The sequence below is a fragment of the Girardinichthys multiradiatus genome, chromosome 20 (genome assembly GCF_021462225.1).
Source record: "Girardinichthys multiradiatus isolate DD_20200921_A chromosome 20, DD_fGirMul_XY1, whole genome shotgun sequence".
NCBI lineage: Eukaryota > Metazoa > Chordata > Actinopteri > Cyprinodontiformes > Goodeidae > Girardinichthys > Girardinichthys multiradiatus.
Genome location: NC_061812.1, coordinates 28,368,039 through 28,391,445, shown reverse-complemented (window position 1 = coordinate 28,391,445; position 23,407 = coordinate 28,368,039). Strand labels below are relative to the sequence as shown.

At 43.0% G+C, this 23,407-nt stretch overlaps 1 protein-coding gene across 1 annotated transcript; it reads left to right on the top strand.

The window, feature by feature from the left end:
• The first annotated feature begins 6,618 nt into the window (after positions 1-6,618).
• LOC124856184 (extensin-like) lies at positions 6,619-8,204 on the top strand. Its single transcript, XM_047346449.1, has 3 exons — positions 6,619-6,911; positions 7,563-7,698; positions 7,875-8,204. Exons 1-3 carry the CDS (start codon positions 6,619-6,621, stop codon positions 8,202-8,204), a joined length of 759 nt encoding a protein of 252 aa, XP_047202405.1.
• Positions 8,205-23,407: the final 15,203 nt, after the last annotated feature.

Here is a 23,407-nt window from a genome sequence, read left to right as displayed (position 1 = left end):
CCCCAAAGAAGTCCTATCTCAACTTCATGAGCCCCCACCCCCATGAACCCCAACATTAATTTAACCAGAGGGCCACTCCCAACCAGGACACAGATATCGAACATTTTTTTATTAAATAGTAAATGTAATTAGGTTAAAAGTTTAGTTTTCCCAAACAAATTCAGTATGAATATACAACTGCATTAAAATAAAATTAAGTAAAGGCGTCTTATCTGTAATAAAATTTTTTCTTTTAGTTTGCATTAATTTCTTTGCACTAAAGGTTATGTTGTCTTTTCACATCGTATGAACTAATAATAAGACTTTCAGATAATAGTTTGGTGAATCCTAAAGGATAGGATATTTTAAAGATTTTAACTATTTTACTATAATTATTTGACAGTACAATAGATTCCTGTATACTTAGTGGGTCTATTGGATTTACTGAGGTTATATCAGTCACTTTTTATAGTAAATCATTTTACATTTTTTTCCACCCATATTTAGTATTTTTTCTCAGGTTTTTTATGGAATACATTAGGAATCTCAGGTAACATTCAAAAACTTTGAAGTATTAAACATAGAAGTTTCCATGTGGTGCTGTGCTGTGGTAATGTGCTTACATCTCTGGGTGTATGTGTGTTTTCCATGATTTGCATGGCTCTGACACCTGGATTCATCACTTGCACCGGCAGCTCTGCTTTCTTATCACTTTCTACTGTTCTGATTGGCTTTAATCAGCCCTCTCAGCTCTGATTGGCCTTTATCTCCGAGCCCTGGCTGTGATTGCAGGGTCATAATACTTTACTGCAATAGAGCATAAATGGCCTGATAAGAAACTGATATCAGAGTTCAGCACCAATACAAGAATAAAACTCAGCAATATATGCTGATCAACATCTACTACAGACAGACCAGCAGTTTGTACTCATCGGCATCTAAAGTAAACTCTGAATATATTTGAGGAAATTTCAAACCACTATAAACCACCGATAAGATTAATATATATATTTTTTGTTAGTGTTAACTTTGATTTTTAGTTTTAATTTAACCATAGATTGTATACATAGTATAAATTAAAAACCTAGTAGGTAAAGAGAACAAAGAATTAAGATTAGGTGGTCGGCCATGTCTTTTTTTTTTTCTTCTTTTTTTTACCGTGTCCTGTCCGGCAGAGAAGCACTCAGAATTGTTGTCTTAGTGCCAGGAAAAAGCCCAACAGATTTACTTTCACAAGTGGAGCATTACAGCTGTTGGGACCCACAGCAATGGATTACAACATGTGGTACGAACTTTTCCAGAACTTTCAAAATAAATCGCATTTACCTACTTCCAGCCAGCCAGGAAAGGGGATAACAGCGGACTTCCCGTGATGTCACTGGCTGTATAAAAACACCCCCTTTCCAATGAATCGATCTCTTCCACACTGATCTCAAGAGGATCTGGATAGGAGAGACAGCGCGCTAATGTCTCTTTGCAGGCAAACAGACATAACTCTTCAAACTGGATCCAAGAGTGTCATACAATCAGCCGATCATATGCACTAAGTTAAGTACAAATGAATTGCTGTTTGTGTATCCGGTATTCATTCATGAACAGGGGTAATTAAGGTACAAGCGTTGCTTGACTTTCTCTCTGAGGTCTACAGAATCAAACTGTGTTATAGAGAGTTCCCAGCAGAGACCCCGGCTCTATGACGTCGAGTGGAGCAATTTTCCCGGTCTGAAAGAGGGACAACGGGACCACGGCACCGTGGTAGCGTGCAGTTCGGCCGGCCAACAGAGCGAGCCGCCCCTCCACCCACAGCTACGGAGGTTAGCTGGAAGCTAACCCTTTTGTTCACTGCAGAAGCTTTCTTCAAACTTTATCGCCTCAACACGGTTCACATACGAGGTTAGGTTTGGGCAGAGTGGTAGAAGTAATTTAGAATGAAATAATCTAAACGTTTTTCATTTTATGAATTTTGGTTTTGTTTGTGTTGAACTCAGCTAACAGGCTATCTGCAGCACACGTGCTCAATTTTGTGTTCTGTGTTTGTGTGTTTTTTTAAAGTTAAGACAAACTTTACTTGAAGGGTGATTTTAAACACAGAAGATAGATCATAACGCGCCATCCGCGCTTATGCATTTTAACCCTTTATTATTGGTATTTTAAAGGTATGTGTTTGATTTGGATGATAAGCTATAAGCTTCTTTTGTTAGCTTTAACTGCTAACAGCTAATTTAACTGCTAACAGCTAAGAACACTTGTGCTTACAGCTAATCTGCTAAGATCATTTACGCCAAAACAAATTCCTTGTATGTCCAAAAACGTACTTGGCAATAAAGCTTTTCTGATTCTGATTCTGAAAAAGGTTGCTAGTTTTCAATCCAGTAAAATATTTCCCTAAACATTGTTTTGCTAAACTTGATAACTAAGAAAACACCATTAAGCCCCATTTCTCCTGAAAGATTTGGTTCTTTTTCAAAATATTTCCTTAAATATTTTACTATTTCCTAAATAATATTTCTTTAAATATTATTTTAATAAATAAAGGCAGCTAATGAGACACCATTGAGAATTGGTCATCCAGAAGGTTGGTTTTATTCAGCATATCATTCTTTAAAACATAATTTTATTAAAATAATATCTCAAACATAAACATTGCATGGTAATGTTGCATCACTCTTTCGGTCATGGTTTTCAACCATCTTTAATCAACCTGTTTATATTGTACATAACCCATTAGTCTTCTTTATTCTTTAATTCTGCTTGGTAGTTTAGTTGGATTGTTTTAGCATGGTGAAGAGTTTGTTGATTGAAATATGTTTGACTTTGAGTTGACTTATTTTTGTTAATAAATTCTTGTATTTTAAGAAATTGTGTGAATTCATTCCATGTGTGTACAGAGTTTATGCTGTTCAATAAAGTCAGAGCTTGGCTCACACCTTTCTATTTTGTCCTAATACCACCGCCTTACTTGGCAGGTATTCACAGGACAACCCTTAACAGACCGAAATATTATTTGATAAAATATTAAAATATTAATATTAAATAATATATTCATATTCATAATCACAACACAGCTAACTCTTTAAAGCTCTGCTTGATATTTATAAAAAGGAACTATTAGAAACTGCTTTGGGATTATTTCAGTTGTTACAGACACGGAGACAGAAATGGAAAGGAAAAAAAAGAAGCACGAAAGAGAGAAAAGGGGGCAAAAAGGAAAAGGGGAAAGAAGGAGAATAGAATGGAGGAAAGAAAGAAGGATGTAGAGAATACAAGATAACACCCAGCTTGCTTCCACACCTGCAGAAATGTTTGTATTACCAGCCTTTTTACCGAAAGGTGCACAGTACTTATGAATGCAAGATGTATTTAGTGGTAAATGCGGGTTAATATAGAACATTTGTGTATCTGTTAACACCTGAATCTAAACACCTGTGGGTCTGAGTGTGAGCGCGCATGTGCATACAAGGTTTCTCCATAAAAACATGCAATAGTTAGTGTGAGGAGCCACAGATCCGACCCCTGGACAGATATGGAGGAGATCTAAGCCACAGACATCCAAAGGCCCCCCAGAGCACAGGAACCCCAGGAGAACTACCGCCGGGACTACCGCAACCCCCCCAGAGAGGACCAGAGGAGAATCCCAGGGAAACCACCCAGCAGCCACAGTGCAGAAGCCCCAGGGAGTTACAGCGACGAGCCCACAGGCCCTGCCGGCAGCCGTCTATGCCCGAGCAGATCCAGCCATGGACCCCGAGACATATCACTCCCCCAGCAGAGGCCCGACCGAGCCCAGGGGTTCAGACCCCGGCAAGCAGCCACCAGGAGTGAGCCAGCACACACCAAAGCACCCAGTCCCGGATACTGAGAACTACAAGTACACCAGCGGGCAGAGATATCAACCACCGGCAGGTAGTGTGGTGGGGAGGTAATAGGCCCCACATTCGATGGGGGCCTAAACGGATCCAGGAGAGGGAGCAGCCCAAGACCCAACCTGAAACAAAAACAAGCACACACAATCACAATCACACATTCCCACCCTCATGCGTACACATAAAAACACCCACACCCACGCACCCAACGTAAAGACAAACAACAATGGCCGTCGTACACTCACTCACACTCTCACACAAACTCTATACTCCCAGGTCCAAGTACCGATACCCCATAGGAACAACCAGTCCCCGGACCCAGGAGGCGGTCCCCTTCCCTCCGGGGGTGGAAACAGGCAGACCACCCCAGCACCTGAACCTGGGGCGAGCCCGAGCTCATGTCTGAACCTGAGCAACCCCGGCCCGGACCCCAGTCCCCAACCACCACCATCCTCATCTGGGGAGGGGGCCATGTACAAAAGAGGGGTCTACATGGTCCAAACAAGCCAGCCAACCAGAGCCGCCACAGAATAAAATAGTCCCAACCCCCAATGAGTGCCGATTCCAACCCCATGAATTCTCCACCCCAATGAACCCGGCATGAATCACCTCAATGGGCAACCCCCAACCAGGACACAAATATCGAACACATGCCCCCGAACCCAAACACCATGAATCCCCCCCACAGCACATGGGCACACTCCCACAGGAGAGCTTCATCCTGAAAGGCAGACGAAGCAACACCGACACACTTCCCCATTCCAAGCACCCCCGCCGCGTCCCGCCCCCACCATACAGCGCACTGCGACAGCAAGGCAAGGGCCCCACGCAATGCTGTCCCAGCCCCCGCCCACAGGCACAACAGGACAGACACTGTCAAGCACCAAGCTCACAACGGAGTCCCCGACCCCACACCCAGATGGGACAAACTCACCCGGCATGAGGTCCCCAGCCAGCGGCAAGCACTCGAGGCCGGCGTCCCCCACCCCGCCCCCGCAACCACACAGACACACCACATCACTGCCACTGAAACGATAGCCCAGGTAGAAACATTATCCAGCTCACCTCTACCATTGGCGCTCAGCCGATCCAGATGCCGGTGACCCCACATCCAAGAAGAGAACACAACCCCACACGCTGAAGTCCCCCACGCCACCCCCTAGCCCGCCACGCTGATCCCCCCCAGAATCAACAGTCAGCAGAGCAGCACACCGCCAAGCCCACCCAACCATTCGGCCACCGTCAGCAGCCCTGCCCATCAGTCCATGAGAGGGAAACATGCACCAGCCAGGTAACCTGCTCCAGGCCAAGCACATCTCATCAGCTGCCCCAGTGCGGCAACAAGACATGATCCACCGCCCCACCCACCTGACCGCCAACCGTAGCCCTGCGCCCGGCCAGGGGCAAGAGCCACAGAAGGAAGCATTGGAGGAAGGCCACCAAAGCACGCCAAGGACCGGGCACCCCGCCAACCCCACACCAAACCCCGGAGGAGCCCCAGGATGCCGCCACCTACCCTCCCGCACGGCACACCCCACGGCACCAAGCAACCAACCTGGCCAGCCCCTCCATCAAAGCGAAGCCACATCTCAATCAACACTGCACACCGCCCAGCCAAGACCCCCTCGCCGGAGCCTGACGCCTCCCCAACCGATGGACCAGGCATTGAAGCCAGGGAACGAGATCCAATGCAATCCAAACGATGCCGAGAGGGCCGAAGAGCCAGTACCAGACAACCCCCAAGACCCCAACCTCAACCCCAGCCCAGATCCCAACCAGATGGCCCGCTCCCTCTCCCACCCCAGACAGCAAACAGCAAACGAGGGTGGGAAAAGACCCCAAGCCTACCTCCAAGCCTACCTCCGCCCGCCCAAATGTGGTGTTGATGCGTGTTGTTGTGGTGTGCATTTAAAAAGAAAAATGGGTGGAGAAGAGGGTCTGCCACGCCCCACCCCACCCAGAACCTTAAATGTCTACATGCAACTTAACCCTTAGAGGTGAGCGCAGGCACCAGAGGTCAGGGTAATAAAATACCCTCCTTCTTAGTACCATTGAGCGCACTCACACCCAAGGCCCTACATATGAATGCCATGAAAATGTTATAAACGAGTGTCTAAGTTGTACAATAAAATTGGGGCACAGGCTGTCATGGGACCCCAATGACGCACCTGCACCCCAAGGCCCTACATGAGTGGTAGTGTGATGGAGTGGGCGGAGGGAGGTGTCCGGGGTTGGGAAGGAAGGACTGGGGGGCAAAATGCTCTCCCAGGGAGCCAGTTCCCCGGCTGACCCCAGTAGGCACCCCCGTTCACCGAGTTCCAACAAGGGACAGAGGCATAGGCACATCCATCGGGCGAAGGGCTAGGGACAGGTACCAGGTCCCGAGAACTGACTGAAAACCAGGACCAACACCCCAGCCCCCCAGTAACCATCCAAAACCTCAAACTCCGATCCCCAGCCCCGACACCCCGTTCCCCGTTGAAGGAGCCAGCCAGGAGTGTGCGCAGCATCGACCAAGAGTGTGGTCTCACCACAGCTGGCCCAGTGCAACCAGAATACGCCACATAAAGGAGGACACATGACCAACATGCCCAACCACCCACAACCCACGGGTCAGAGCCAACAGAGCGCCCATTCCTCGATGCCCGGCAGACCCCAGTCACAACCAGGCAATCAGGGCAACAAAACACGTCCCACACCAACACCGAGGCTGCCGAAAAGAAACACCTGACCCAAAATGGCAGACCAAATGCAAGCTCCGGACCAGCATAGGCACATGCATGCCCTACAGACAATCGAGCCGGGACCCCCCGGGGCAGCCAGGCAGTCAAGCAAACCCCGCGTTGCACCACCCCGCCCACCACCGTGCCCAAGGAAAAGACACAAGTCTAACAAGTGGAAGGGCGGCAAAGAAAGGCCACAGCACGCACAGCAAAGAGGCCACACTCCCCCCAGAGATGCAGAGCCACCAACATCCATGCCAGCCAATCCGAAACGACAGAGCCAAGCCAAGCTGTGGTTCCCCCCGAGCCAACGCCACAGCAAGACCACACATTCTTCCATACATCGGTAAGGGCCCGGTGAATACCACCAACCCCAACCACACACCACCCACCAGGAACAACCCAGCAGACAAGCAAACCCCACCTCAGCATAAGACAGACATCGTACACTCACTCACACTCCCCATACACACACTATACTCCCAGGTCCAGGTACTGATTTCCCAGAGGGGCAACCAGGCCCAGGACTCAGGAGGTGGTTCCCATCCTTCCAGGGTGGAGATAGGTAGACCGCCCCAGCACAGCCCAGATTAGAGCCGGCACCACCCGAACCAGAACCCGAATGGCCCCAACCCCCCGCTCTGACCCCAGGCCCCAATGACCTGTCGCCATCCGGAGAGGGGGCCACAAACAAAAGAGGGGTCTACTTGATCCAAATGAGCCCCCAACCAGAGCTGTCCCAGGACAAAACAGTCTCTACCCCCCAAAGAAGTCCTATCTCAACTTCATGAGCCCCCACCCCCATGAACCCCAACATTAATTTAACCAGAGGGCCACTCCCAACCAGGACACAGATATCGAACATTTTTTTATTAAATAGTAAATGTAATTAGGTTAAAAGTTTAGTTTTCCCAAACAAATTCAGTATGAATATACAACTGCATTAAAATAAAATTAAGTAAAGGCGTCTTATCTGTAATAAAATTTTTTCTTTTAGTTTGCATAAGACAGAGAGGCCCAATGCAACCACTGAGCCCAGCAAAGCCCGCCCTGCTGTACAAAACACGGCGGCCAGAGTCGCCACGCACAGGACCACCACCCCGACACCACAGCACGCCAAACAGCGGAGGACAGTATGCAGTAATGAGCACCCAAAGCAGAAGCCATGCACAAAGCCCACACCATGCAAGTGCGTCCCCACCAGCCCTCCAAAAACAAAGCCCCCTGCAAAAGTGCCGTGACGTGACGTGAGAAGACCCATAGCATCCAGGTCCAAGAACATGCCCGACCCCCATGCCCCTGCCTGTAGAAGCCCTGCGAGAAAACCCACACCGAAGCCCACAAAAGGCAGAGAGCCCACAGAGCCAAAACCAAAACCCACCAAGAAGCAGAGACCAGTCCACCACGAGATCAGCCCCGGCCAGCCTGCCTGCCAAACCATGCAGACCCCTCCAACCCCCCTCCCCCAGACAGAACCGGGACCGGCGTCAAGAACCAGAATCTAGACAAGGAACCAGAATCCAAACCAGAACCACCTAGGTCCAAACGATGCCCATCCCCACCCAAGACTAACCACCCACTTCCATGGCGGAAGAAAACCCCAACTTTCGAACAAGTCCCAGAACACATAAGACATTAGACATACAGGTTGACTCCGCCCCACCAGCAGAGTGCATTCCTTGAAGGAGAGAGCACCTGCAGTGAGATGGTACCTACCCGCCAGTTTAGATCGGCCATGTCTTGTTAGACCTGTACATGTGCTCTGTGAGACGCTGTTAGGTATTATTTAGTCAACTCAGAGGTAAGAACGATACAGTCAGAGTTACTTGCAGCAAGGGTAGCCCACTTTGCAGTGAAACTACAAAGTTTTGACACCCTATCTCTTTATTTATATACACAATTCAACAGACAGTTCAGACAGGGTGTGTGTGTGTGAGAAAGAAAGGAGGCTGGTTCTCACAGAGATAACAATGATCTCACACACACAGGGAGGAAGGCATAGTGCAGGTGCCTTGCAACACAAAGTTTTTACATGACTGATAACAAGTTTTTGCACCCATCCAACAGACGCTCAAAGCTTGCCATTTTCTTTTGTAACCTAGCCCTGCTCTAAACGTCTCCCTGACATGTCTGCGGTGTTTCTTTGTTTTTATGATGCTGTTTGTTCACAAATGTTTTCTAACAAACCTCTGAGGTTTTCACAGGACAGCTGCATTTATACTGGGAGTAAATCACACACAGTTGGACTCTATGCATTGGATTATATTTAGGGGTATCAGAGTAAACAGGCTGACTAAGATTTCTACTTGTGAAAATTGTTGAAAAGCATGTATCTTTCTCCTTCCACCTCATAATTATGCACTACTTTGCATTAGTCTATCACATAAAATCCCAACACATTGATGTTAGGGATTGTAAACAGACAAAAAAATTCCCAAATATCTATAATCTTGCAAGGCATTGTACAACTTACATATATACTACTCTAGGTGTGCATTTACTGAAAACATATAAATTTGCTAAGCACAGATAAAGTCATACATTTGCATTTATCATTTCAACTACCCAACCTAAATTATTTGCATCATTACGTTCTTCCTAATAGCGCATTTTTTTTGTTTTTAAAATAAGATTATAGTAACTGTGGACATTCTGCAAAGTAAATTGTGGATAGCCATCCTTTGCCAGTTTCATAACTTGAAGACTTTTAATTTTAATTTAGATGGACACATATTTTTCAATTTGCCTTTTCACATTTTCTTAACCAATATGTATTAAGGATGCATTGTATGTACTGTACTGCTAACCCTCAAAAGGTATATTAATTATTTATATTTTGTCAAATTTGTGTTCCTGAGCTTGTTTTATTTAGGCAGCAGCTTTAAACATTACAATCCTGCACTGTCTGTGGAGAACAGAGGAGTGAGTGTCAGGCCGAGCTGAAGGGAACTGAATGGCAAATCATCTAAAACACTCCTGGGGTTTTCCACAATGGAAAATTTTTATTATCCTGAACTCTGCCTCTCTCTCTCTCACAGTAAGAAGCTTGGGCCTTTGGTTTATTGCTGTACAGTATATCAAACACAGGCAGATCTCAATTATCATTGTTAATGAGAGAGCCACTCTAGAGGAATCCCTCCTCCATCTGCAACCTTCAAAGGTCCTCAAAAGAACATCTGAGGGTCTTTATCGAGTAAAGTTTCTTCTTCATTTGAATAATTCCCTAAATTGGCCAAAGGGAGATATGAGAGTGCAGAGTTAGGGCCTAAAGTCTTGAAACTGAAATGAGATCTGGGTATCACAAACATGGAGATGTGGAGTTTAGGGGTCAGTGACGTTCTCTCCACCAGTTTTACTTCCTGTTTCTTTTTTATTCTTCTTCCTTGTTGTTTGCAGTAAATGTACAAGTTTTCAGTATATGCACATACCAATATGCAGTAGATGCTCGCTGAGAGGTAAAATATCTCAGATATAAGTGTCCACAGGGCTTGCATCTCATTACAGAGAAAAGTGATAGGTATCAGAGCAGGATCATGTAGCCCTTGCTGCCCAATAATGAAGTAGTAATGTCCACAGACTGCTGGCCACTTTATTTTTTATAGGCTCATTTTAACCAGTCTATTAAAGAAGAAGAAGGACCTTTATTGTCATTACGCGTTAGCACAACAAACTTTTGTTTGGTGCTTGTGACTAAGTATGCCCCCTAAAAATCCAATAAAACATAAAAAATATAAAGTGATCAAATTACATAATACACAAGGCTTGATAAATTAACAGCAAGTTGTGTGGCGGTAATAAATGGCATTCAGCAACAGTTAGATTAAATATAGATTTAAATTGATTTCACTGCCCTAGGAAAGAAGCTTTAGCTATACCTCTTCCCCGAAGGTAGAGGCACAAGCAGTTCATTTCCAGGGTGGATGGGGTCTACCGCAATGTGCCAGGCCTTTCTCTGTCCCCAAATGTGGAGTCCAAACCTGGTAAAGGTGCGTCTTCTACTATTCGCTAGGTCTTTTACACCGCCTGCACCAGCTACTTCTTATCCTGTACAGGGCAGCTCCCATACCTCACTGACACACTGAGGCAGGTGATGCTCTCTGTTGTGGCCCTATAAAGGTTTGCATGCAGCTGAGAGGAGAGAGTCCAATCCGTTTCAGCCTCCTAAGGAAGAAAATCATATGCTGGGCCTTCTTGTATTCAAAGACCAGGTCAAGTCACAACTGATGTGGATGTCCAGGAACCTGATGTCATCTACGTACTCCACCTCCTGTCCTTGTATGAGTATGGGAGCATAATCAGTCTTCCTTATCCACCTGTAGTCCTGGATGACCTCTTTGGTCTTGCTTGTGTTTAGGGCCAGGACATTTTCAGAGCACCATTTTGTCAGTCTCTCCATCTCAACTTTGTTGACTATTGATCTTCATAATTCTTTGTGTTTGTAGAGTCTTTACAGTTCCATCATCGCTTGTCTCTAAGGTGTCTCAAAGAATCATCATTACAAACAGAACCTTGTCAAACATTTCCTACCCTTTGAACCATTTCATGTTACAACCTGATACTTCAAAGTACTTTATTACTATTTAATCCCGTTAACATTCCAGCCCCTTAAGCCTCAAGGGCCTGTAGACAAGCATCAAGTCCTAAGGGGTTATGTGATCAATCAAATGTCTGTCTCACAGTCTGGGTTTGGATCGGACCAAAGTGCAGATAAGAGCTGGGCAGCAGCATGTTTGTAAGAGTCTTCAAGTTTTATTCCAAAAAGGTTTTCAAAGCAAAACAAAGCACTGCAGGTATGAGATAATAAGTCGAGGTTCAAAACTTACACATACTGAACACTGCAGGAACATGGCATGACGAGGGTAACGAGTGTGAGCGAGTTGTGAGACGAGGAACCAGCAAAGGACAATGAAACAAACCAACTAATAAACAGAGTGAGAACAAAGGCAGGTAATCAAGTAACTAAGAACAGGTGTGACAAGCAGGCAGGGAGGCAGAGGGAGCAGGTGAACCTAATAAAACTAAAGCATGAGGAAATAAACAGACTGCAAAAACCCAAACTAAATCAAAAGTTGAAAACACAAGACCACAACAAAGTCAAAGATGTCAGATCATGACAGTCTGTCATGATCTGAGGGTGTTTGGGTTTTATTTATTCTTATTCCCAGTCTTTGTTTTGGATCCTGCTTCTGTTTATTATTTTTCCCTGGTTGTGCCTTAATTTTCAGATTTTTGTTTTCTAGTTTATGTTCTGTACATTATGTTTTCTCCCAATTAGTTTGCATCATTGGATTTCTGTTTTGTCCCAGTCACGTTTCGCTTTTACTCCCTGCATCTGTCAACCTGTAATCACCTTCATAAGGTCCACCTACATCATGTAATCAGTCTTCTCGTTTCACCTGTACCATGCTCCATTTATACACAATCATTCTGTTTACTCATCGCGGAAACATCACTCCTTCTAACCGTCGTCTGTGCCTGTTTTGAGTAATTTGCCTTGCTAAAAATAAACCATTTTTACTCATGGTAAAGATGTCGGCCCATCTGCATTATGGAGTCCTCCACCTTACCACACCTGACAATATCTGAAAGTGTGGTGAACATACAGGGGTTGGACAATGAAACTGAAACACCTGGTTTTAGACCACAATAATTTATTAGTATGGTGTAGGGCCTCCTTTTGCGGCCAATACAGCGTCAATTCGTCTTGGGAATGACATATACAAGTCCTGCACAGTGGTCAGAGGGATTTTAAGCCATTCTTCTTGCAGGATAGTGGCCAGGTCACTACGTGATACTGGTGGAGGAAAACGTTTCCTGACTCGCTCCTCCAAAACACCCCAAAGTGGCTCAATAATATTTAGATCTGGTGACTGTGCAGGCCATGGGAGATGTTCAACTTCACTTTCATGTTCATCAAACCAATCTTTCACCAGTCTTGCTGTGTGTATTGGTTCATTGTCATCCTGATACATGGCACCGCCTTCAGGATACAATGTTTGAACCATTGGATGCACATGGTCCTCAAGAATGGTTCGGTAGTCCTTGGCAGTGACGCGCCCATCTAGCACAAGTATTGGGCCAAGGGAATGCCATGATATGGCAGCCCAAACCATCACTGATCCACCCCCATGCTTCACTCTGGGCATGCAACAGTCTGGGTGGTACGCTTCTTTGGGCCTTCTCCACACACTTACTGGTGCAATGTGCAATCAATGAAGACTGGCTACCAGGCTGGTCCAATTTAGCCATGAAACCTCCCACACTAAAATGACAGGTGTTTCAGTTTCGTTGTCCAACCCCTGTATGTCTTCAGTCTCCTGATTCAGTCATTTGTGGAACCACCATTTGCTGCAACTAGAGCTGAAGGGCTTTAAGGTTATGCCTCTACCCGATTTGCTCATCTACAGACTGAAGTTTACCTATGTTTCTTTCCAAAACAGTTTAGACTCAGCACTTTTTAAGTATTGCCATAGATTTTCAACTGGATTATGATCTGGACTTTGACTGGACCATTCAATAACATTAAAATGTTATTGAATGGTCCAGGGGTCATTCTCAGCTGCATTTATATTGAAGGTAAATATAACACAGGTGGACTATTTACAAATTCAGTGACCTCTGAAGTAAATTTTTTAGGCCTATCAAAGTAAAGGAGACTAAAGTGAAATGCATGCCACACTTTTTTAAGAGGTAATGCAAGGAACAGGTGAGGAAAAAAGAGAAATCTGTAGTTGGAATATTGAGGCAAGGGTGGAGAAAAGAAGGCAAACCAGAAGAGCTAATCAGAGGCAATGAGTCACAGCTGAGACAGAGGGGAAGGCAGAACAGCTGAAGGATGGGGACTAGTTAACCAGAAGGAGCAGAGCAAGCAGAAACATAAGAAACCCAAGGAAGAATCAAACACACATCTAACAGGAAATAACTCTAGGTGTGGGAAGAACAACAAAACACAAATAATGAACTAGTAAGAAAAACACCTAAAAATAATAAATATACGGAAATAACTTAAGAGAGCGATACCTAAAGAACATTATAAACAGCAAAGAATAGTCAAAATCCATATACAAAGGAAGTCAAAACCTAAACACCTCAGGATCATGACAATAAAACACATTAAAGTTTGTGGTTGTAATGCTTGCAAAATGTGCAAGAGTTCAAGGCGTAACAACGTTTTTTAAAGACACTATCACTGTGTACTTCTTTATTAATTACAGTCATATTCAATAAATTAGAATATTATTGAAAGTTAATTTATTTTAGTAACTCAATTCACTAAGTAAAACGCATTTATAGATTTTTGCTTACGGCTAATACAAACATGACATATAAGACTAAAGCATTACATCAGAGCAATACAAAAACATTTTTATACCGATATTTAGGCATCATAAAAATTATGCTTAATACCTGCTTAAAGGTTATTATTTTCAAAATGAATGTAGTATCCTTTTGAATTAAGTTGCAATGACATTTATGCATATTTTGATTCAGTCACCCAATCAAAATATGCATTTTTGTTATTCTCTGCTATAGAGATTATTTTCTGTTAACTATTTTGGAAGGAATTTCGCAGCAGAATTTAAAAATTACCTTGTTTAACTGGATTCCCTGATAGCACATCAAAATAAAACTGCCAGTGCTGTTAAACAGGCTTTGATGATTCTCGGACCACACTCGTGTCTCTAATGGAGGATTAGGTTTACAGTCGCAACATAAATTAGATTTTATAGCTTCACCATAAAACCCTCTACAGACTATCTTCTGCTGACTTGATTTGGATTTGTGGCTTCAATAAAAGTATTTTGTTTCCATTTGTGGTCTCATTTCTTTTTCAAATTTATTGGTTACCAAATGAAAAGCGATAAAACTGCAAATGTGAAACTGTGTCATGCAGTCTAACATGTTGATCTTGGTAAACAGAAATCAATGAACTCTTTAAAAGAATATTCATGAATTGAATCATGCTTACTTTCATACTCCCTCTGATAGCTTGCAGTCACTAAAGGGCAAATGCTAATTGTGCAGAAGTTAAACAAAAGCAGAAAGCAGATCTATATGCATCATATTTGGTTAATGTCATTAGGTCTTTCCATGTATTTGTGCTGCCTTAGCACCCCCACCTCCCGTCTTCCCTCTTTGCACACATGCACACCCAAAAACACCTACAAAGAGTCATTGTTTAAATTTTTGTTCAGGCCCCTCGGCCCATTCCTCTTTCTTGTCAAGTGGATTTACATGGCCCTCTTTTTTTTTCTTAACCTCTTTTATGTACAGACTGTGCTTGTGTGACAAAGAAACTGTCCTCCCCAGCCTTCGATGTTGCCACCATGGCCCTGCACAAACACAGCTGACAGGAGGCGCATGACACAGTCGCGTGCCGTCCCACAAATCCCCCTCAATCCAGGGTCCAGGAGGCTCTGAATGGGCTTGTGTGTCTCTTTCAGGCCATCTTCAGCTTTGGAATGTGTTCATCTGGGTGTTATGAGCTCTGCATTGGTGTACATGTGGATCTGTGTTAGCTTATACTTTTCCCAGTGGGAGATTTTCAAGAATTAATTGGTATTTGTGCTGAAGATCAGAAAGACAACTTATTGATTATTGGCTTTGAAAAGAACGATTGACTTTTGAAGCTAATCAGTGCTGCGGACATCCATACAAAGTTGTTTTAAACAAGGTTTTGCATTCATCAATCTTCTGTCTGATTGCTTTGTCACGTTACATTATTGTTTTAACTTTCCTCCGTTATTCAGTATTTCTATTAATTTTTACTTTATTTTTCGGTTAAAAGGTTTCTCCAAAGAACTATTGCCTCCTTACCGGAGATGCTATGTGAAGTGCACCTCTTAACATACAGAGCAAGTTAAAGTGTTTGACACTCTTTATACAATTTTGCTATAAATTATTCTCTGAGTAAATTCAAAAACTATGTATAATCAGCCCCCTTTTTAAATCCTGAATTAGCTGGGATTTCCCATATGTTGTTTTTCATGTTCACCAGCAGCACCCAGGCCTGGTTACTGCCAGACCTGTAAAACCTTAAAATCACTTAAAAGAACCTATCCAACAATACAAAGTAGGCTAGACAGCTGCAGATAAAGAGGGATTTAATTTTCAAGCATCTCTGTAGGTCCAAGCATATGCCAAAATCAACAAAAGAAGGACTTTAGAAGAACAAAATCAAAGTTTTGTAATTGCCTACAATGAAAAAAAAGTAAATCTGACAGAAGCTGTATGGGACAACCCTAAAAGGGCCGTGGACAAGAGATGTCCTCACAATCTGATAGATTTGGAGACGTTTTACAAGACAGAGAGGATGAGGAATGCTCATAGACGCTTCAGTAATGTATTAGTTTAAATGTGTGGAGCTTTCTCATTCATTATATTTTTCCTTCTTACCGGTTTTTTATTTTTCACTGTGCAGGATACATGTCATATTAAAAGTGGAAAACATGTTTAAATGATTTATGATGGTCACATTTTTTCCATCACAAATACTTGACATTTAACAGTGGTGTGTAGACTTTTTATTTCTGCTGTATAAGGACTAAAACATCCTTTTCAGAGCTAATATGACTGATTTATGTTTTATCTGAGCTTTGGCTTTGCTAAAAATTGTCTGTTAGAGCTTTTCATTAATGACTTTTCTCCTGTCACACAATGTAAAGATGTTATTGGTTGCCTTTGGTGTAAAGATGTCCCACTGTTTTCACAGACATAACCTGCTGCAAATTTCTACATTGACTTGGTTTAAGTGTGTTATTGTTATGTTGACATTAAATCAGGCATGCTAGAACAAAACAAAAAAGAAAAACTGAGATGACTGTTTATTTCTTGTCACTTGTTATACATTAAATATTCCCATGTGTTCATGTTGCGTAAATGCATCCCCTTCCTGCATTACATAGTGCAGATTGAAGCGTTGCAGTCAATTATTGGATGGATTTTTGCTGTGTGGCATTTTAACCACATCTTTAGAAGCAGCTCTGCAGCTGCCTCCTGTCTGTGTGTTTAACACAGCCGGTTAAAGACACACACACACACACACACACACACACACACACACACACACACCCACACACACACACACACACACACACACACACACCCTGCAGTCCTCCAGCTCTGCTCAGTCCAGGGGGCAGTAAAGTGGTTATCTCTCTCTTTCAGATCTTAATCTGACAGCAGCACCAGCCTGTTGCCAGGTTACCCCTGGGGCGTCAATATCCATTTAAATTCTTTCTGCCCACCCACCCACACATTAACACCATTCTAGTATACACCAACCACCACCCTCTGCTACCATCCTTAACTACCATATTCTTGCCTCCGTAGCCCTCTGGGTCGAAGCTTTGCACCCTCAACCCTCTGTCATGGAGCCCCCCCGCCCCTCCTCTGACTGTGATGGTGGCTTCAGGCAGCAGGTGACACTCGGATGCTTTAGAATCAGCTGGAATTCCCACAGAGGTGTTTTCTATGCTGCAAAGATATATGGGTTGGTTTTCTGCAGAAGGCCAGTGTTTTCTGGCAGAGGTTCACTCACAGCAAACAACCTGGTCTTGCATAGCTAAGGGATGTGGGCTGAGCGGGTTTGTTTTGGAGAAAGGGCAGCAGACAGGGGTTCTGGTCGCTGAAGGAGGATGTGGGCAGAGCCTTCACAGCATGCAGATGAGAGGAAATGATAGAGAGATATGGAGTTTGATGTCTAAGGGAACATTTCTTTTATTATTTTCTTCTTTCTGCCCACTCTGGAATGGAAGCCCATAGTATATGTTTGGGAGGGGGTTACTAAATGTTGACCATCATTCAGAGGTCAGAGGGCTTGCATGGTGGCAGAAGAGAAAAACTGGAAGACAAACATAAGAACAGGCCCAATGAGAGGCAATACCATTTTGCCATCTCAGTCTCAATGAAGCTGCCTCTCTGAGCAGAGTGGACCGCTGATGAGACAGATCAGCATCCTGCACTCGCGATACACAGTGTCTGTAGGGTCTGTCTACTAAGGCAAATGACTGTTACTGGTTGGTAATTTGTTTCACGCATTATCCATTGTTGAATGGTTTAAAGCCTGGAGGCTGAGGAAGTTGCAGCATTGTTTTCCATGGAAGAAAGAAGGAAAGACCTGTTGTGCTGTAAGAGAGATCAGTAGATGAATGCTTTTTCCAGGGAAAGTCAGGGCACCTGTAATGCAACGTTTAAGTACAGCATCTTGCAAGTTTTGAACTTTTTAAATTTTATCATGTAACATAAATTGCAATATTTTGTATTGGGATTTTATTGGGATGTGTTCCTAAACACAAACGAAAATCACAAGCACAACACAAACACAACACAAAGGAAGAGTATATAACACGGTTAATGCCTTGAATGCAGTGAGTTTGCAACCAGATCACTGAGCATCTGTGGGTGTTGTTTGTGAGCATAAAGTTAATCTAGAAAGGAAATGCTGTCTTACAGTTGTGCTTAATTTTAAGATGTCCTATATCGGTATGAAAGTTTTTTTTTTCTTAGTGTCTATGTCAAAACGTTTGACTGCAGCTGTGGTCTGATCTATATAGGTGTTTTAACCTCCCTTCCATCCACCACAAGTGTAGCACTAGTTTTTAGTGAAAGTGACTTTCCAGGGTCAGTCAACATGTTACTGTGGAAAAAGTAATGCAAACAAACTTAAAAAGTTTGAGTTGCTTGAAAAATGGTGTCCTCATAATAACATTTGGATTATGTGGAGAAAAGTGAGACTCGCACAACAGCAGCATGGCTTACTTTTAAAAAGTATGTTATTCTCTTGAGGCAGTTGTTAGAAAAAACATAATTATGCATGCCTGTGGAAGTCAGAATAACAATGCAGGTCAGAACTAGGGCAGAAATTACATCTATCTAAATGCTGCCAGAGTCTTAAGTCTTTCAACTTACAATTTTAGTCACAAGCAGTCATTTACAGGCAGACTTTTGAATCCCTCTGTTGGATACTGGTTTGTTGGATCTCTCTGACAAAGTTTTTCTGTATTCCTCCTCCTCATTCTATAAATCAGCATATAAATCTTTATTAAGTAAAATTCTAGCAGGGGATATTGCTATTACTACATTTATCTTGGTCAGCAACTGTGTCATTCAATGATACCCGAGACCAGCGTTCCAAACTTTACCTCATTACTCTTTGGCAACTTTCAGCTTGCTTTGTTTTCAGAAATGGAAATAAATGTAGCTGTTGTCAGCAACAAGCCCAAACTCAACTGAAAAGGTTGAAAAAATGTTTATCTCTGTCTTTTATGTTCAGCGTGTGTTTACACCAAAATTGAGTGTATGTATGTGTTAGAGTTTGAGCTATGTTTGTGTGACCCCTGTTCTGTTGGCCCATTCCGGTCAGTTTGTCAGTCAGTACGTCGTGTGAGAGGGCGTGCTCAGTGCATCTGAAACCTCTGGACTGATGGCGGCTCAGCCACCGGTGGTGCTCCACCTGGCTGATTGATGTGACGCTGTTTGAAGTCTACTCAGGGAGAATAAGCTTCATTCATACCTCCTGCGTCCTCCAAACTCTCTGCCCCACCTCTTTCTGCTGTCCCTCCACTCTGTTAATAGCTGAATTGCTCCATGACTCAGTGCCCACAGTGGTATGAAACCAAGGTGGACACAGCACTATAATAAAAACCCTCAGCATGTCTGAGCTTTATTTTCCTTTTCACTAATCAGAAAACACTGCAGGTCGTGCAGCAAAATTTGTGTTTGCCATTCACTGATCGACAGCGCTGTATGTAATAATGTAAAAGTACGAGAAAACCATCAATTATAAGTTGGGTTCATAAGTAGAACCTCACAAAAAGATCAAGGAAAGAAACTTAAAGGGTGAATCCCGGGGAAAAGGGCAAATTCTTCTGTCATAATAAATTAGTTTGATGACCTGAATCACTTAAGTGTGAAAAACCAAAGAAATCTATAAGGCAAATTTTTTTTCTTTTAGTGAACAAATTAAAATAAATGAGGGTAAATAAATAAAATCTGTGAAAAGAAAAGTAAAGATGACTAAAAACGCATTTGCTAACAAAAAGCAAACCCCAGTCTCCTGGCTGATTGTTCTGAGGTTGAGCTGAAGCACCTTGACTTACTTCTTTCAAATTTGAACTTTACTGATCCTTTTTTAATAATCCAAACCTGCAAAATGTATTACTGTAGTGATTTAAAAAAAAAGTGTCCATGATTTTGTAAAAACCAAGAGAAAACTTTCTTTTCAATAAATTAAACATTCAGAGCACTCTAAATGTTAGATACTTGTAAGAAGTTGCAATCAAAGCAGTTTGCCTGATAATAAGCAAACACAAGCCAGAAGTAAGAAAATTACGTAGTTTCACTTAATTCAATGTGTAAGCCTGGTTACACAGGAAATATCAGAGACAGTTTGAGTTTGTTGGGACTGGGCTCTAATGAATAAAAATAAATATTTAAATCAGAGTCCGCCTACTTTATTTAATTCAAGTTTGCCTTTGTCACTAATTAGAGCCAAATGTCTCTTAATAGAAACTTCATATTTACCTAAGATGTGCATTTTGTCAGCATTTTGTTAAGCAGTAAGTTTCCATCTTCTTCTGGAAGAACATGCATCCATCGGTTTCTATCCATTAATACATTTCCAAAAATCCCATTAAATAATAGTGAAAGCACATGGACACAAACCCATGCAGAGTGATTTGCTTGTGCATTCTATACCTTAGTATGACTGTACCCTTAAGGTCTCTATCAGTAAGATCAGCTGTTGACGGGCAGAGCCAGGGTCAGTTCCTGGCCCTCTCACCACGCTTTGTCTGCATGATCCCAGGAATGTGAAGGAATGTAGGCTTCAACAGGTGGCGAGGCCCTCCTCCACAGACAGACACCCAGACACAATCCTTAAAACCCCCTGACCCTCAAATTTCAGTCATCTCTCTTCATTTGCAATGTATCTGTCCTAAAGACTCTCTACCTGGATCCCTTGTTTCACATCCCCCTCTCAATCTGTGTAAAGCAGAAACTAAACTAAAAGAAAAGATAACATGAGAGCAAGAGTTCGTTTTTCTTTTAATTTTATCCTTTAATTTGTTCTCCCTTAATCTGAAAGGCGGAAGTTCAACTAAAACCTTCATGGTTTGCAATGTAATAGCACCTTTTAAATGTGTTTTGCAAGAAAAAACTCACTCTCTCATATTGTAAATTTACATGCAAGTATTGCCCATTTACTTTAAATTTGTATTAATTCATTTTCTACAGATATACACCATTACGCATTTAAGGGGCAATAATGTCATCAAAATACATAAACATGTGTGGGGTTCAGACCACTAACCTTCTATCTCACATATCCAGTCACATAAAACCAAACATTTTTCCCTGCACGTATAATTTCAGGATGTTTCTTTCATTCCTGCTGCTGATTCATTTAATCAATGTCAGAACATAGTCAAACGAGTATTTCTCTGCAGCAGTGTTTTGTTTATATGGGCCACATGTGCAGTGGCCCAGGACAGCATTAGAAGAGGCACAAGCACCATATATAAAAAAAAAAACAAGAACAAGTTTTATCTGTCATTTGCACTCATTAATACGATTCATATTATTTTTACGTGTGTGCGGTCAATGGGAACTTAGCACCCCCATGTGTTGATTAGGTACCCCCTGCTTGCTGCTGAGAAAAGGGAGAACGGGCTATGTTTGTTGTCAATCACACTGGGCCCACTTGGAGTTAGACACAAATACCCTGTGATCTCTTCTCTTTTATAAGCTGGACTGACAGGGAAATCTTAACAAATTCTGTTTTCTCAAACAGCAGTGTAGTGGCGTTTGGGGGCTGCAGAAGGAGGGACTTGTTCAGGCCATCATTATGGCAAGAACTGCCGGTGTTTCTCTAGGTTAAAGAGGACAAACGAGGTCTCTCAACTGGAGCTGGATGAAACCCTGTGCTGGAAGCTTCATAATTCTGCCACCCCCATAGCAAATGCACGTCCGCTTTATCCACCAAATGTAACAATTGTCATTATGGCCAACCACAGGACATGGCTCTAAAAAGTAGGATTCTTTTGGTCTCTGATTGTATTTGCAAACTGTAATGTAGATTTTTATGTTGTTTTTGGTGTAATGGCTTCTTCCAAGCTGAGAGGCCTCTCAGTTCATATTGGTACAGGACTTTTTTTTTATCACTAAAAAGGACACTGTTTTACTAGCTTCAGCAGATCTTCTCATGGTCTTTTTTGTTTGTTCTGGATTTGTTTGATGCATACATTTCACACTAAAACACATTCAGAAACTGTCTCCCTCCTGAACGGTATAGTGTGGCTGGACATTCCCATGGTGATTATACCTTAGTATACAGCAAATCGTTTTTGTTTTTAAAGATAAACATACATCCACATTGGTATCAGTGAGAAAAAACTTTGTGTCTTTTATACAGTTTTCAAATACTTGATTTCAGCTGTAAATGTGTATTTAGTCTGCAGTACTCTCTCCACTCTAAACTTTTTGCTTTGAATCTTTCTTATTAACTTGTAATAACAACAAAATTAGAACTTTAATGTGAGCAATGAAAGTTCCTCTGAAATTTATCCTCTAATTTCGCAGCCCCATCACTCCCCATTGAACTAATAGAGATGCCAATGCTGAAATTATGTCTTAATGTATCCATGGAACACATCTTTGTTATGATTTTTCTTTTTCAAATACACAATGTCTACTGATGCTGTGAGCCCCTGGTTTCCATTATGGTGATCACTTCAGGGAGGAAGAAGAGCCACCCGGGGCCCCTTTGACACCCACTTCAACACATACGGCCCAGTAAGACTTCTGTGTCCTCTGATTAGATTTGACTCCTCAAATTGAATCTCCCTTTGAAACAAACACCCTTTTATACACAAGAACATACTCACAAACACATACAGTCTGCAGAATGGTATCCTACTCAGTCGATTGTTTGTGCAGCGACTCTTATTCTCGGTAAAAGCTGCTAATAGGAGCAAATTACCGCCAACAACTTGGAAATATCAAGTGCCTAACTGCTCCGCTGTAATGTGTTTAACTGCTGACCAATCCAATTACGGTCCTGCAAAGGGCTCAGTGGACCCCAAATGGGATGGAGAGAGAGGCGTGTCGGCCTCGGGGGACGGCGGAGTGGAAGGTACCTGACTGCTGGGCTGCTAACTGTCACTGTTTGGCTGTAATTGGATCAGGAGTGGACCATGTGGGTAGAGTTGCCCCTGCCATCCAGACCTGACCAGAGGAGATCTGATCAGGCTTTATTAGCCAACATTAAACAGTGTCTCTTGCTCCCAGCTTGTCACAAAATTAGTCTTCCTTTGTCTCATTAGAACCAGTTGGAAAAGTGTGCAAAGGACTGCAGTTTTTTCCATTTTAGAATGAGAGCATGTGTTGAACGAAGGTTCCTTTTGGGGTTAGAGTAACCAATAACACCTCTTTGAGTCTGAGCAGTTTCAACCATTTAGGCGGCTGTTTGTTTTCGTTCTGCTTTGTGAGAGACATTAGCCTTGCAGTGATCCAGGAGGTCAGAATGAGCACAGCTCTCAGCTCACTGGGTCAACTTTGTTTGACGTCTGGAAACATTAGAACAGTGACTTAAAGCAGGGCCAGTTAATCAAAGCTAATACAAGCTGGATGCAGCAGTATTTTTCCCTGTATCTCCACTACATTTAACATCCATTACCTCTGCCTTGTTTTCCCTTTTCATGTCCCTGTCCTACCTTATTCACCCCACCCCATCTCTTCTGTCTCCCCCATGGTCCTCTGCTAGAGTGGCTCCATTACTTGGGCCCCACTGCTCCTTCCCGGCCCCTCTCCCCCTTAGGCATCCCAAACCTCATTTGCACAAAT